General features: G+C 36.0%; 1 protein-coding gene across 3 annotated transcripts; it reads left to right on the top strand.

The window, feature by feature from the left end:
- Positions 1-3,013: 3,013 nt before the first annotated feature.
- On the top strand, positions 3,014-11,540 carry LOC108999048 (G-type lectin S-receptor-like serine/threonine-protein kinase At4g27290). 3 transcript variants are annotated; one of them, XR_004801371.1, is made up of 9 exons: positions 3,014-4,557; positions 5,226-5,360; positions 7,313-7,470; positions 7,616-7,826; positions 7,956-8,193; positions 8,269-8,419; positions 8,540-8,821; positions 8,905-8,979; positions 11,510-11,540. XR_004801371.1 is itself a non-coding variant. In XM_035689659.1 (8 exons), the coding sequence occupies exons 1-8, from the start codon at positions 3,279-3,281 to the stop codon at positions 8,926-8,928; spliced, it is 2,478 nt and encodes an 825-aa protein (XP_035545552.1). In that variant the 5' UTR covers positions 3,014-3,278; the 3' UTR covers positions 8,929-9,029. The 3 variants fall into 3 exon arrangements, 2 of the variants coding, with proteins under 2 accessions (XP_035545552.1, XP_035545551.1); XM_035689659.1 differs by lacking the exon at positions 11,510-11,540 and having other exon boundaries at positions 8,905-9,029; XM_035689658.1 differs by lacking the exon at positions 11,510-11,540 and having other exon boundaries at positions 8,540-9,029.
- The last annotated feature ends 581 nt before the right edge of the window (positions 11,541-12,121 follow it).

The raw sequence follows: 12,121 nt of genomic DNA, 5'->3' as shown, positions 1-12,121 counted from the left end.
AGCGACAGAGTGAGAAATTGATTCAAATACTCTCACTACTATTCTTTATTTTATTATTACTTTTTACCTACTTTTCTACTATTCATTACTTTTCACCTACTTCTTACTACTATTCAAATATTTTATTATTACTTTTTCATTACTATTCACAAACATTCTCAACACTTCTCAACACTTCTCACTACCCAAACGTAGAAGCCCTGAGATTCGGAACCATAAAACAGAACCAACGACAAGAAAATAAAATGAAAATGGAAGGAAGTGAATGTGGGTTACGTGTTAGAGAGGAGTCTGAGCGAGGGAAACCCAGAAAAATAAAAGAAACTGAAAGAGAAAGAGGGGGAGAAAGAATCGAGGGGGAAAGAAGAGAAGTTGAGGAAGGAATTACTTACCCCCAAAACGACGTCGTTCGCACACCTCCAAGGAAAAGGGCTGGGCCCTCGAGCACGAACCAGCCTCACAAACAAAAACTGGGCCTTATAGTTAGAGATTGTTGAGCCGTCTGACTAGTATGCTCTAGAACCAGCACCCCATGAACCGAGTAAAATGATCACCTATTTTGTTTGAATTCCATTATTGATGAGGAAAATAATAGGTTGTATCATGTTGACCTAATTATAAATAAAAAGATAGAAAGATACAAATTACTGCAAATATATGCTAACATCTCTCAACTCAAGGTGGGGGGAGTTAGTTTGTGTTTAGAAACAAGAGCAACAAGCTGGCCACACTAACGAGATTTCAAATAATGTTAGCAATGTTTTTGATAGAGGAGATTAAGTGACAATTAGCAATATGTTTGGTACGTTGAAAGGTACGGGTAATTTGCGTGGTAGTACTAGGAGGATTATAATTCATAATAGAACTAGTCATTTGAGGAGAACCAACATTCATTAAAAGCTAGCTTAACCATAAGAGTTTATGTAACACCCTGTCCCACTGTGAAACCCAATCCCTAACCTGATTAAGCCTAGCCTTCAAGAGAAAAACGACACCGTTTTGGATAAGCCATCTCCCTTTCAAAATTTTTTCTTGACTCGGACAATTACTGCTCTTATCTCTTTCCATTCAGTTTTTTTCACACCCCCGAATCCCTCTCCTCCTCGAGTTCCACCTCCCTACGCCTCTGTAACCTTTTTCTTTCTCCCTTTTAAGTTCTCTCTCAACAAACTCTTTCTAAGTACAGGTTTTATAGTTTATACCCTTCACTCCTACTCCACCACCTCAAACATTTTAACAATGGTACAGTGTGCAAAACTTATTTTAAAGAAAAAAAAATCTAAAACTCTTGAATTTCTAAAAACCTAAGTGTTAATTATTTTTAATACAATCTTCAGACCATTCTGAGTGTAAAATAATCTATTCTAGTCTCTGTGTGGTCGAATCCGGTCCACCCTGGCATTGAATATAGCAGATCCGAGGTGTTGGATTTGTGCTAGAAAGGCACTAGATTCAGGCTGCGTTTGGATGATGAGTTGATGAGTTCTCTATGAATAGTAGTGAGTGAAGATGGTAAAGTGAGTTCTGTAAGATCTATCTAAAATGTGTTTGGATGTTAAGATGAGTTTAGATGCATTTATGAGAAATTGAAAAAATGTTGTAGATTCCACGTATAACAATGTGTTGAGTTGAAAAAAGATTGTGGGTCCTACATGTAAAGATATTTTAAAAGTTGAGATGATAATTTAAGAGTTGAGTGTTTAGATATTATAAAAGATCTAAATCTAAATCAAACTCAACTGAACTGAATACAGTCAAGAAATCAAACGAGCCCAATCATGTCTGGCTAGTTCAGTGGCACCGTCTTTGAACCACCCACTTTTTTTTTTTTGTTTTTTGTAATTTTAATTTTAATATAACGTTTTAAAAGTATAAGATTTTAATCTTAGGTGATGAGTCTATTTTGCCATTGAATAAAAAAGTTGGTGCGCAAATTTTCTATCAAAGCGTGTGGAAGGAAAGTGAAATAAACTCGTGGGTCGACAAATCTTGGTTCGAGACGGTAAATCTACGTTCAGAAGTAACACGTAATAAATTAATAATTGGTACAAAGAAAATTCAAAACGTGGGAAAAAAAGGAAGACTCCAAACCATAATAAATTAATAAAGAAAATTCAAAACGTGGGAAGAAAAGGGAAGACTTGTTTGGACTTTGGGGGATGATGTCATTATTATAATTTTTTAAATTTTTTATATAAAATATAATAAATAATTTAATTATTTTAAATTTTAAAATATTAATAATATTAAAAAAATAATCTTTATTAAATTTTTATATATCATCTCAATTAATTTCATCTAAGAGCATTTTTATTGACTTGGTCAAATTCATTTTTAAAATTTAGTAAAATCACACTTTTTTATATTTGTCTATTCTATTTAAATTCAATCTCCATATTGGATTAACTATTTACTCTCTATATAATAATAAAATATTATTAATTTTTTATTTAATTTATTTGTATCACATTTTATAATTCTACCAATTTAATATTAATAATAATTATATTCTAATTAAATTAATATTAATATTTATCAAATTTATTAAATATTAAATATTAATATTAATAATAATTATATTATAATTAACTTATCATTATAATTAACTTAATAATTCATATTCTAATTAATATTAACTAATTAATTTATTTTTATCACATTTTATATTTAATAATAATAAATCGAACTAAATTTCTTAATTTCAAAAATTACTTACATTTTTTGTAAGAGAAGTGAAATTTGAATATTTTAATATTTAGCTAACTTACTGTTTAACTACAAATTTAAAGAATTATTATAGTAAAAATTTAAAATTTTATAGAGATATCTACTTTAATGTAATAATTTTTTAATACATATTGAATGAAATTTAGCTATCATTCAATTTTAGTCAAAGCCAAATTCTCTAAACTATCTAAACGGCGCCGAAGATACTGAACGAGGGCAACAGTCAAAAGAGATTATAGGACTTGAGAAGTCCCTCGTTGAAATGGGGAGGGAATACACGGTCTAAGTTTGGTCGATAAAGGACCTCGAACAAAAAGCTCCAAATCATTCTCGTGCTGGAAGGTGCCGTACGTGGATTTTGTCACCCGTGATTACGTTTGGCCATTTGAGCATGGGAGAACCTGAAGCCCCGTTTTTCAACCGTTATCTGTCTATTCTTGACATTTTCAGCCCTGCAAGTGTTCCCGTAAGACACACAGCCAATTCTTGCACCATGATTCTGCTACCTTATTATTTCTTTAAGAAACTCCTCCATTTTCCCACGACCGAAAATGGGTCTTTCGCCGTTTCTCATATTGTGGTACGTTTGGTTATCCTCAGTCTCGCCCCGGCCTTCAACAGCAGCAACAGTTTCGGACCGCTTGACGCAGAACCAGGTGCTTGAAGATGGGCAAACATTGGTCTCCTCTGGGCAGCGCTTTGAGCTCGGTTTCTTTAACCGAGGCAATTCTAGCCACAGGTACTTGGGCATTTGGTACAAGAATATCACTCTCACCGTAGTCTGGGTCGCCAACAGAAACAAGGTTATCAGTGGCCAATCAGGGTCACTGTCAATGGGTTCAAATGGATTCTCACTTTTGCTTAATAATTCGGAGAAAATTTGGTCTGTAAATGCCACCAGGGTGTTAGAGAGCCCCATTTTGCAGCTCTTGGACAATGGCAATCTTGTTTTGAAAGAGGAAAACAATCCTGATCTGGAAGGGTATGTCTGGCAAAGTTTCGATAATATAACCGACACCTTGTTGCCAGGTATGAAGCTTGGTTGGAACCTTAAAACCGGCCTGTACCGGAATATGACATCATGGTTATCAGCTGAGGACCCATCTGCCGGAGACTACACTTTTAGCCTAGACTCCCCTGAGACACCTCAGCTGGTGCTCAGCAAAGGGACCCAGAAGCAGTACAGGTGGGGTCCGTGGGATGGAGTCAGGTTCAGTGGCAGCAATGAGCTGAGGTCCAACCCTGTGTTTATACCCATTTTCAATTCAAGCCGTGAAGAAGTTTATTATACATTCGAGGTGATAGACCAGGAGTCAACCTTGTCAAGGTTTGTGGTGACTCAGCACGGCTGGATTCAGTACCTAACATGGAGTAAGAGTAGCAATGAGTGGGTTACGATGGTGACTCTTCAGAGGGACAGTTGTGATAGGTATGGGACATGTGGGCCCTATGGGAATTGTTACAGTGATGGCCCGAAATGCAATTGTTTGAAAGGTTTTACGCCGAAGTCGCCGGAGGACTGGTCGAGGATTATTTGGTCAGGAGGGTGTGTGAGGAGGTGGGAGTTAGAATGTGAAAATGGAGATGGCTTCGTCAAGTATGGAGGAATGAAGTTGCCTGATCATTCGCATTTGGTGGAGAGTAGGAATTTGAGCCTTGAGGTTTGTGAGGTTGAGTGTTTGAGGAATTGTTCGTGTATGGCATTTACTCTGATAGATATCCATGGAAATGGGGGAGACTGTGTGATGTGGTTTGGTGATTTGGTTGATATGAAACATTTTCCCAGTGGTGGGGATGATCTCTATATACGAATGGCGAGAAACGAACTAGGTATGTAACTTTCATAAACAATCTTTTGAGGTAGATTCTTCTAGTTCAATAACTCACACACAGATAGCAACCTTCAAAGTGCCGGTTTTAGCCTTCAGTGATAAAATAGACGTTAAAAAAACTTCACACACCCACAAACTTAAACTGTTTCTACCGTATATTGGGGTTTTGATGTTAATTTGCCTCCTCCATTCAAAAAGGTGGGGCAGACTAACTTTGGAACGTGGTCCTGAATCCTAATGGCTATTGACAATTTATCCTCCAGAAGCACTGTAAAATTAGCTTATTCATACCTTTAATAATCTTGCTCTAACATTCTTTTCCCAAGAGGATCTGAATGGCACATGGTAAAATGAGTTTTTGTTTTGATGAACTAGATAGGGGATACAAGCCACGGGTCCTTGAGACTCAATAGATGTGAAGGGTCAGTATTTCAGGGCTTTTGTCTCTTAATAGTTGCTTCAATTTGTGAGTGTATGGCTTTCAGATGGAAGGTCATATTAGTAAGGTCACAGAATTGGGCAATTTATGCTGGTCTGTTATGCTACCTTAGGCTTTAAAAATTGATTGCCCAAGTGGTTCAAAACATAAAAGCAATTTCTATGCTACTGGCAATGTTTTGTCATTTTTTCGAAAAGACTCACTCTGTGAACTTCTTTGGTGTCCAGAGTCAATTGCTGATGCCAGGAGGAATAAACGAGTAAGGGTGATTGTCACTATTGTCATATGTGTGGCTACTGGGATGCTTCTATGTGGTGTCGCTAGCTGGTGTGCTTTTCGAATAAGAAAAGCAAAGAGAAGAGGTAAAACACATACTGAGATTGCATACCGAAGGAGAGCCGCGGCTTTGACTTGACTCTTGGCTCTTGGTATTTTCATTTTTGTAGAAGCTATTGATGAAACATCATAAATTTTTTGGACACTTGTTAAATCAGAGTTTTTAAGATATTGATTGAAGCTCTTTGGGTATTTATTTTTGTATCTACCTTAATACATTGCCAATGACTTTAGCATATGAGGAGTCTTTGGTTCAAAAGGAATTTGAGTGGGATACACTTAATAATATACAGAAGTGATCTTTCACTTGATGCCACTTGGTCCTAACAAAATGGGTGTACAAGACCTTGACAATAGATTATTTCTTTTAAGGGAGCTATGTTGGAGGATATTATTAAACCACAATCCATTTATTAAAATTTTAGGCTTAGATCAGTTTCCCAAGGTCTCACTGGAAAACCACCAAGTGTTTCGCCACTAAAAGTTGTATTAAAGATGACAGATTATCAGAATGAATTTCAGAAACAATGACTTACATGATAGAGTCAGCTCCAATAGTTATGACCATTTGACTCCTGGTTTTATCTTATTTCACTTGGTAAGGCTTCTTATTGGTGAGAAACATGGTTGTTGTGGTAGAAGTTCACATGTGGGGAAGATTGTTAAATTTTCATGCGGCACCCTTCGTCGAATAGTAGCAGCCAAGTGAGTGGTTGGTATAACATTGTTAGTCCTTTACTAATTGGTATAAGCTTTGAGGTTAACGTCGTAATAAGATAAAACCATACTTTGGTAAGAATTCTCTATAATTTTTCACTCTCTAGTAAGTTATTGATAAAATAATTAGTATCTTGTCAGTCAAATCATATTTCGGTCACCTCAATTGTGAACAATGTAGTCCTTTTATCTTTTCTTAAATGCAAATTTAGCTGTCTTTAGAACTTAGCAGTACTACTTGTATACCTGAACTCTGCACAAGCATACTAAATTAATACATATGAAAGATACTATATTTAAAATGGTATGTCCTTGAGCTTCTCTACAATATAGACTTGATGCCCATAATTTAGTTCAGCACAATATCTTCTTTCATCTTGCTTTTCTCTGTTTCTACGTTAGTAACTGGAAACCTCATAATTCAAAAATCTTTGCTTAAGCAGCAACATTGTTCCTTCTTGAGTGGTTAGAAGACAGAGCTCTTTATAGTGTGTAAGAGATCTTCACTATAAAGAATTTTATCTTAAAGCTCATTAAGTTCTTCTAAAATCAATATCCTTTATTAGTATATCGGTTACAAAACTAGATAAGTATGAGTTGAAAACTAGAAAAGTAAGCGGCCAAAAAACTAAAAGATTACCACCTCGAAATGAAATTTACTAACTTAATTAGATATATCATTGTTCATTTGATAACTTTAACTTAAATATATATAATAGTTAATTTTTTTTTTAATAACATAATGGAGGAGAGAATGATGTGTCTGAACATGGGCAAAGCTCTCTGCTTCAAAAAATATATATTATAATCAATGAATTTGGTGATAACTTCCATTATTTTCCAAGTATGTTCTTCTTGATAATCTGGTTTGTAATTGTTGAATTTTCCTGTTTCTAACAGATATTTCACTGCACTGTACTGAAAGAGAATGCATATATATATATATATATATATATATTTATTAAATAAAGGACCATGCTTTCACCAATGATGCTTGTTTTGTGCAAAGCAAGGTGTCCGATTCCTGTCTGCTGCTATAAATCTTCTGTCAAAAGCTTAAAATCTGAGTTTGGGCTATTTATTGAAATTCTCGGGAGCTTTACAAGCTGACATTTTTTTAGCATATTTGTGTATTTATGTATTTATTTATTTTTATTGAGTCACCTTGCATACATTTATGCTTGTAGCATTTTGTGCATGCTACAATCAAAAGTGCAATAACTTAATCTTTTCTTTCTGCTGATCAACTTGTTTGTAACAGCTGCAAGCTTAAACCATCCCCGTAGATATTTAATGGAAGAAACTCAGGAGGAAGACCTTGAGCTTCCTCTTTTTAATCTGAAGACTGTTTCGGCTGCTACTGACGAGTTCTCTTTTAGAAATAAGATCGGACAGGGTGGCTTTGGTCCTGTCTACAAGGTATTTCATCATGAGACTACCGAAACTAAAATTATGTGGTAAAAACCATAAGCAAAAGTTAAATATATAAATTGGTGGAAAGTGAAGCTGTGTACTTCCTTGTATCTGATTGGATTTGTTAAATTTTGATATGACATTCTCATAGGGTGTATTACTGAGCAAACAAGAAATTGCAGTTAAGAGGCTCTCTCGGGACTTGGGGCAAGGTCTTAGAGAGTTTAAGAATGAAGTTATTTTGGTTTCAAAGCTTCAACACCGTAATCTTGTCAAGCTTTTGGGATGCTGCATTCATGGAGATGAAAGGATGCTAATCTATGAGTACCTTCCCAACAAAAGCTTGGACTACTTTCTCTTCGGTTCGAGCATCTAACACTTGATATATTTCTTCCTGCTTCATTGAGTGTTTTTTTTTTCTTGTTCGCATAATTCTCAATAAATTAACAAATGAAAGAGGCTTAACGTTCTTTAATATATGCTTCTTCCAGATCAGACTAGAAAGAAATTACTGGCTTGGAAGAAGCGCTTTGGCATTATTTTGGGGATAGCACGAGGACTCCTTTATCTCCATCAAGATTCCAGGCTAAGAATCATCCATAGGGATCTCAAAGCAAGCAACATCTTACTAGATAGTGAGATGAACCCCAAAATCTCCGATTTTGGACTTGCAAGAATTTTTGGAGCAGACCAGACACAAGAGATGACCAAGAGAGTAATGGGAACATAGTATGTGGTTTAAGAATATTCTCAAAATACATTCCTTCTGCTTACAAATGCTGAATTTCTTGTGTTGACATGCAGCGGTTACATGTCACCAGAATATGCAATGAGTGGACACTTTTCAGTGAAATCAGATGTATTTAGCTTTGGTGTGTTAATGTTGGAGGTGATAAGCGGAAAGAAAAACTGGGGATTTTGGCACCCTGACCATGACCTCAACTTGATTGGACATGTAAAAATACAAAGCTAAAATAATTTCCAAGTTCTCTTGCTAAATAAGTTCAATTTCTTAATCATATGACTTCAGTTCTCTGCTCTGACAAATTTAGGAACATGCTTAAAATTTTTTCAGGCATGGAAATTGTGGATTGAAGGGAATCCATTGGAACTCATGGATGCACTGATGGACGACTCATATTCTGTGGATGAAGTTGTAAGATATATCCAAGTGGGTCTTTTGTGTGTACAGCAACGGGTGGAAGACAGGCCAACTATGTCATCGGTGTTATTAATGTTGGCAAATGAGAATGCAATGGTGCCTCAACCCAAGGAACCTGGTTTTTACACTGAAGTTTCTTCTATGGGAATGGATACATCATCGAGTGGGAAAAGTCGTCATACTACTACGAATGAGGTATCTGTTACAATGTTTGATGGAGGATAGATGTTTTGGTTGTGATATTTAAAAATCTTATAGAGTTTGTATAAATTGTACAGTTCTCCACACAGGAATTAAATTAAACTACAACATAATTTCCAGAATTTATGAACGACAAGACAGAAGGTTCACAGGTATGAAAAATATGTTTCACATCTCACAAGTTTTGGTTCCTCATCTATTGAACCAGTGGACACTCAAATTTATAAGAAGTGTTTCTTTTAGTTTTCTTCTTCCTGCTTCGTATAAGAGCCTTAATTTTTTTTTTTTTCATTGCTTATTACCTAGCCTTTTTGTCAAATTCTCTGATGCTAATGATTATTTGGGAGTTTTCGAGCAATAGTGGAAAATAGGACATAAGCCAAGAGCCTGTCAGGTTAATGCAATAAATGCCTGTGGTCTATGCACAGCTTTGTTTTACTTCTCACTCTATGAAGTAGTATCTTCTCCAATTCACTTGAAATAGGTAGTACCAATTTAGTTGGAAAAAAGTGATGGTTAACGAATCACTTTTAGAAATATCCCATTTTTACCTAAACTTAGACACTCTCTGTGAGGACCTCACCTATTTGAAGGAAAGAACTCCCCGCAAGCGGGCAAATGCAACCGGGAAGAAGATAGAAGGGTGATGCCTAAGCAAGAAGCGAGGGGACTGCCAGGCGAGCAAACGAGAAATGTGAACCAAGCAAGCCGGAACATTGGACGATCAATCAGTGGGTGAGTAAAACGTCATGGCAAGCAAAGGCACAACATAAGCAACACAAATTAGCAAGTTAAGCATCACCTTGGGCAAGCAACGAACAAGTAGTGATACTCCGTATTTTAGTGTATTTTAACTGAATGATTATTTTAATTAATTTAAATATTAGTTCTCTTGTTTTAAAATTTATTAGATTTCTCGTTGGTTTATTTTATGATTTTTTTTAAAGTTGTGAAAATTATTTTGTTATGCTTTATTAATATTAATTATTGTTTTGCATTTAAATTTCTCTTAATTTAAATTAGTTGGTGGGTTTTAAAATTATTTTATTGTTGGATTTAATTATTTTATTTTACTTAGTCACTATGTTTAAATTTATTTTATTTAAACTGTTGTTTTGAAATAATTTTTGTTGAAATTTTGTGACCCAAGTTGTAAGGATTAGACCTCATTCTTTTCCTTCCATTTTTCGTTTTCCTATTTCTTTTTCTCTTTTCTCTTTTTTCTTCTTTCTTTTTTTTTTTCTTTCTTTTTCTTCCGGAACTGCTGCTTTCCCGTGCGACGCCCCTCCCTCTCTCTCCCCGTGCGTTTTTCTCCTCTCCACCAAGCCACTGCCGCGCGCTGCCGTGACCGTGACCGCCCAACCCATTCGCTTCCCCATCGGTCGGCGACCACCACCCTCCGATCTCAGTCCCTCTCGCGTCGCCGTTTGCCCCCACGCACAACACTATGCAGCGGCATTCCTTGTGCTCGCGCGCCGCCGTCGCACCACCACCGGCCACCATTTCTTCACCATTTCATCATCGACCTCCTAGCAACCCAATGCACTCAATCCCAGCTCCGATTTGCCACCGGTGAAGCCCCACCATCAACATTTCCGTTTTGAATATTTTGGCCTTAAACCGCCATTTACTCCGCCACCTACGGCCAACCACCACCACCACTAGCTTCACCGACATTCCTAAACTCTTCCCTATCAATCTCGGGTCTTGGTTTGTCCCAGTTCAAAAGTGAGTTTTTGAGACCCATGGCCACAGTGCATTTTGCACTATTCCGTTGTTGTGCCGCCACTTCTAGCACTTCCGAGATCTTTCAAAAATTATATTATAGCATTGTAAGTATTTTCCTAAAGAACTTTTGAGATTTAAATGTATTTCTGCGGTAACTCATATTTACTGTTAATTAGTTGGTTTTGCCGGACTGAGTCCGAGGAGTAAGGGGGTCTGTTGGATTGGATGATGGGGTTGTTTGTGTGATTGGTTTATGCTATGAAATTTGTTGGCTATTTCGGGTTTAAATATTAGTGTTTTGAGTTTGACGTTGGTCATGGTGGATATTGGTGATGTTTAAGAAGTGATGATATATTTTGGGATTATGAGAGTTTTAAGTTTTGAGAAATTAAAATAGGTTATTTTAGAAGCTTAGGCTTAAATATCGAAATCAGTGAGTGATTGAAAACTTACGGAAATTATGTTATTATTTTTATAGGTGACGATTTATAGTCGACTCGACATTTTTGAGAAAAATTCTGAAAAGCTAAGTTGTCTAGGTAAGCGAGGTTCATATACTAGTTTTGCATAAAAGAAATGAAATGAGGTTGGCTTTGAAAATATGCATGTTTGTTTGAAAAGAAATATGAAACGATCTCAAATGTTTGTTCTGCATATGCATAAATTCTATATAAGAGAAATTATTTATAGTCATGACTGGTGTAGACAAGAGTTAATTTTGCGCATTCTGTTTCTGAACTCTGCAAAAGGAGCGAATATGAAAATTTAAACGTTTTTTCTATGAATAAATGAATATGTTTTGGATTCTGTTTATTTCGAACATGTGAAATGATCTGAAACTATTCAGTATTTTGTTTTGATATGATGTGTCATCTAAAAACCTTAGCATGAAGTTCTGATTCTGTATTTGAATGTGATCCGATTCCGATGATGTTCCGTTTTGTTTCTGTTAAGGCTCATCCACGGGAATAATGGTGGTTTATAACCCTACCACACGGTGAAACATGGAATACGGCCCAACCACGAGTATAATGGTGGTTTATAACCCTACCACGAGGGTAAAACATGGAATACGGCCCAGCCACGGGTATAATAGTAGTTTATAACCCTACTACGGGGGTGAAACATGGTATACGGCCCAGCCACGGGTATAATGGTAGTTTATAACCCTACCACGGGGGTGAAACATGGAATGAGGGTTAAACATGGTATTTGTCCCGATGTGATGCTATGCGATGATATGAATATAATGTTTCAGTTTAGATATGCCAAAAGACTTTCTTTTTGGGAACAAGTTTGTTTTCTGAAAATTTTGCTCTGATGTTTTGTAACAAGTTTTGTTTATACATTCTGAAAGAAAAATATATTGTTTTTGCATTTTGAAAGTAAATGTCTTGTTCTGCATACCGAATTTTATAAATGCTCATGTTTACATGCTAGTATATGCTCTTTGCTTACTTAGTTATTGATAACTCACCTCTTATCTCCACAATATTTTTCAGATATTATAATGGTTCAGCTAAGGATCAAGATTACGAGGCATTGAGTGAGATGATTTAAGTGTAG

Source organism: Juglans regia, chromosome 4, assembly GCF_001411555.2.
Source record: "Juglans regia cultivar Chandler chromosome 4, Walnut 2.0, whole genome shotgun sequence".
NCBI lineage: Eukaryota > Viridiplantae > Streptophyta > Magnoliopsida > Fagales > Juglandaceae > Juglans > Juglans regia.
Note: the sequence above shows the minus strand (reverse complement) of the source record. Positions and strands in the feature narration are given on the sequence as shown.

What these genes read in the sequence shown, in the direction of transcription:
- LOC108999048 (XM_035689658.1), top strand. Translation starts at nt 3,279, where the DNA reads ATGGGTCTTTCGCCGTTTCTCATATTGTGGTACGTTTGGTTATCCTCA. An exon ending in AATGGCGAGAAACGAACTAG is followed by an intron (nt 4,558 to 5,225) that starts GTATGTAACTTT and finishes TTTGGTGTCCAG; the next exon opens with AGTCAATTGCTGATGCCAGG. An exon ending in GCTTTGGTCCTGTCTACAAG is followed by an intron (nt 7,471 to 7,615) that starts GTATTTCATCAT and finishes ACATTCTCATAG; the next exon opens with GGTGTATTACTGAGCAAACA.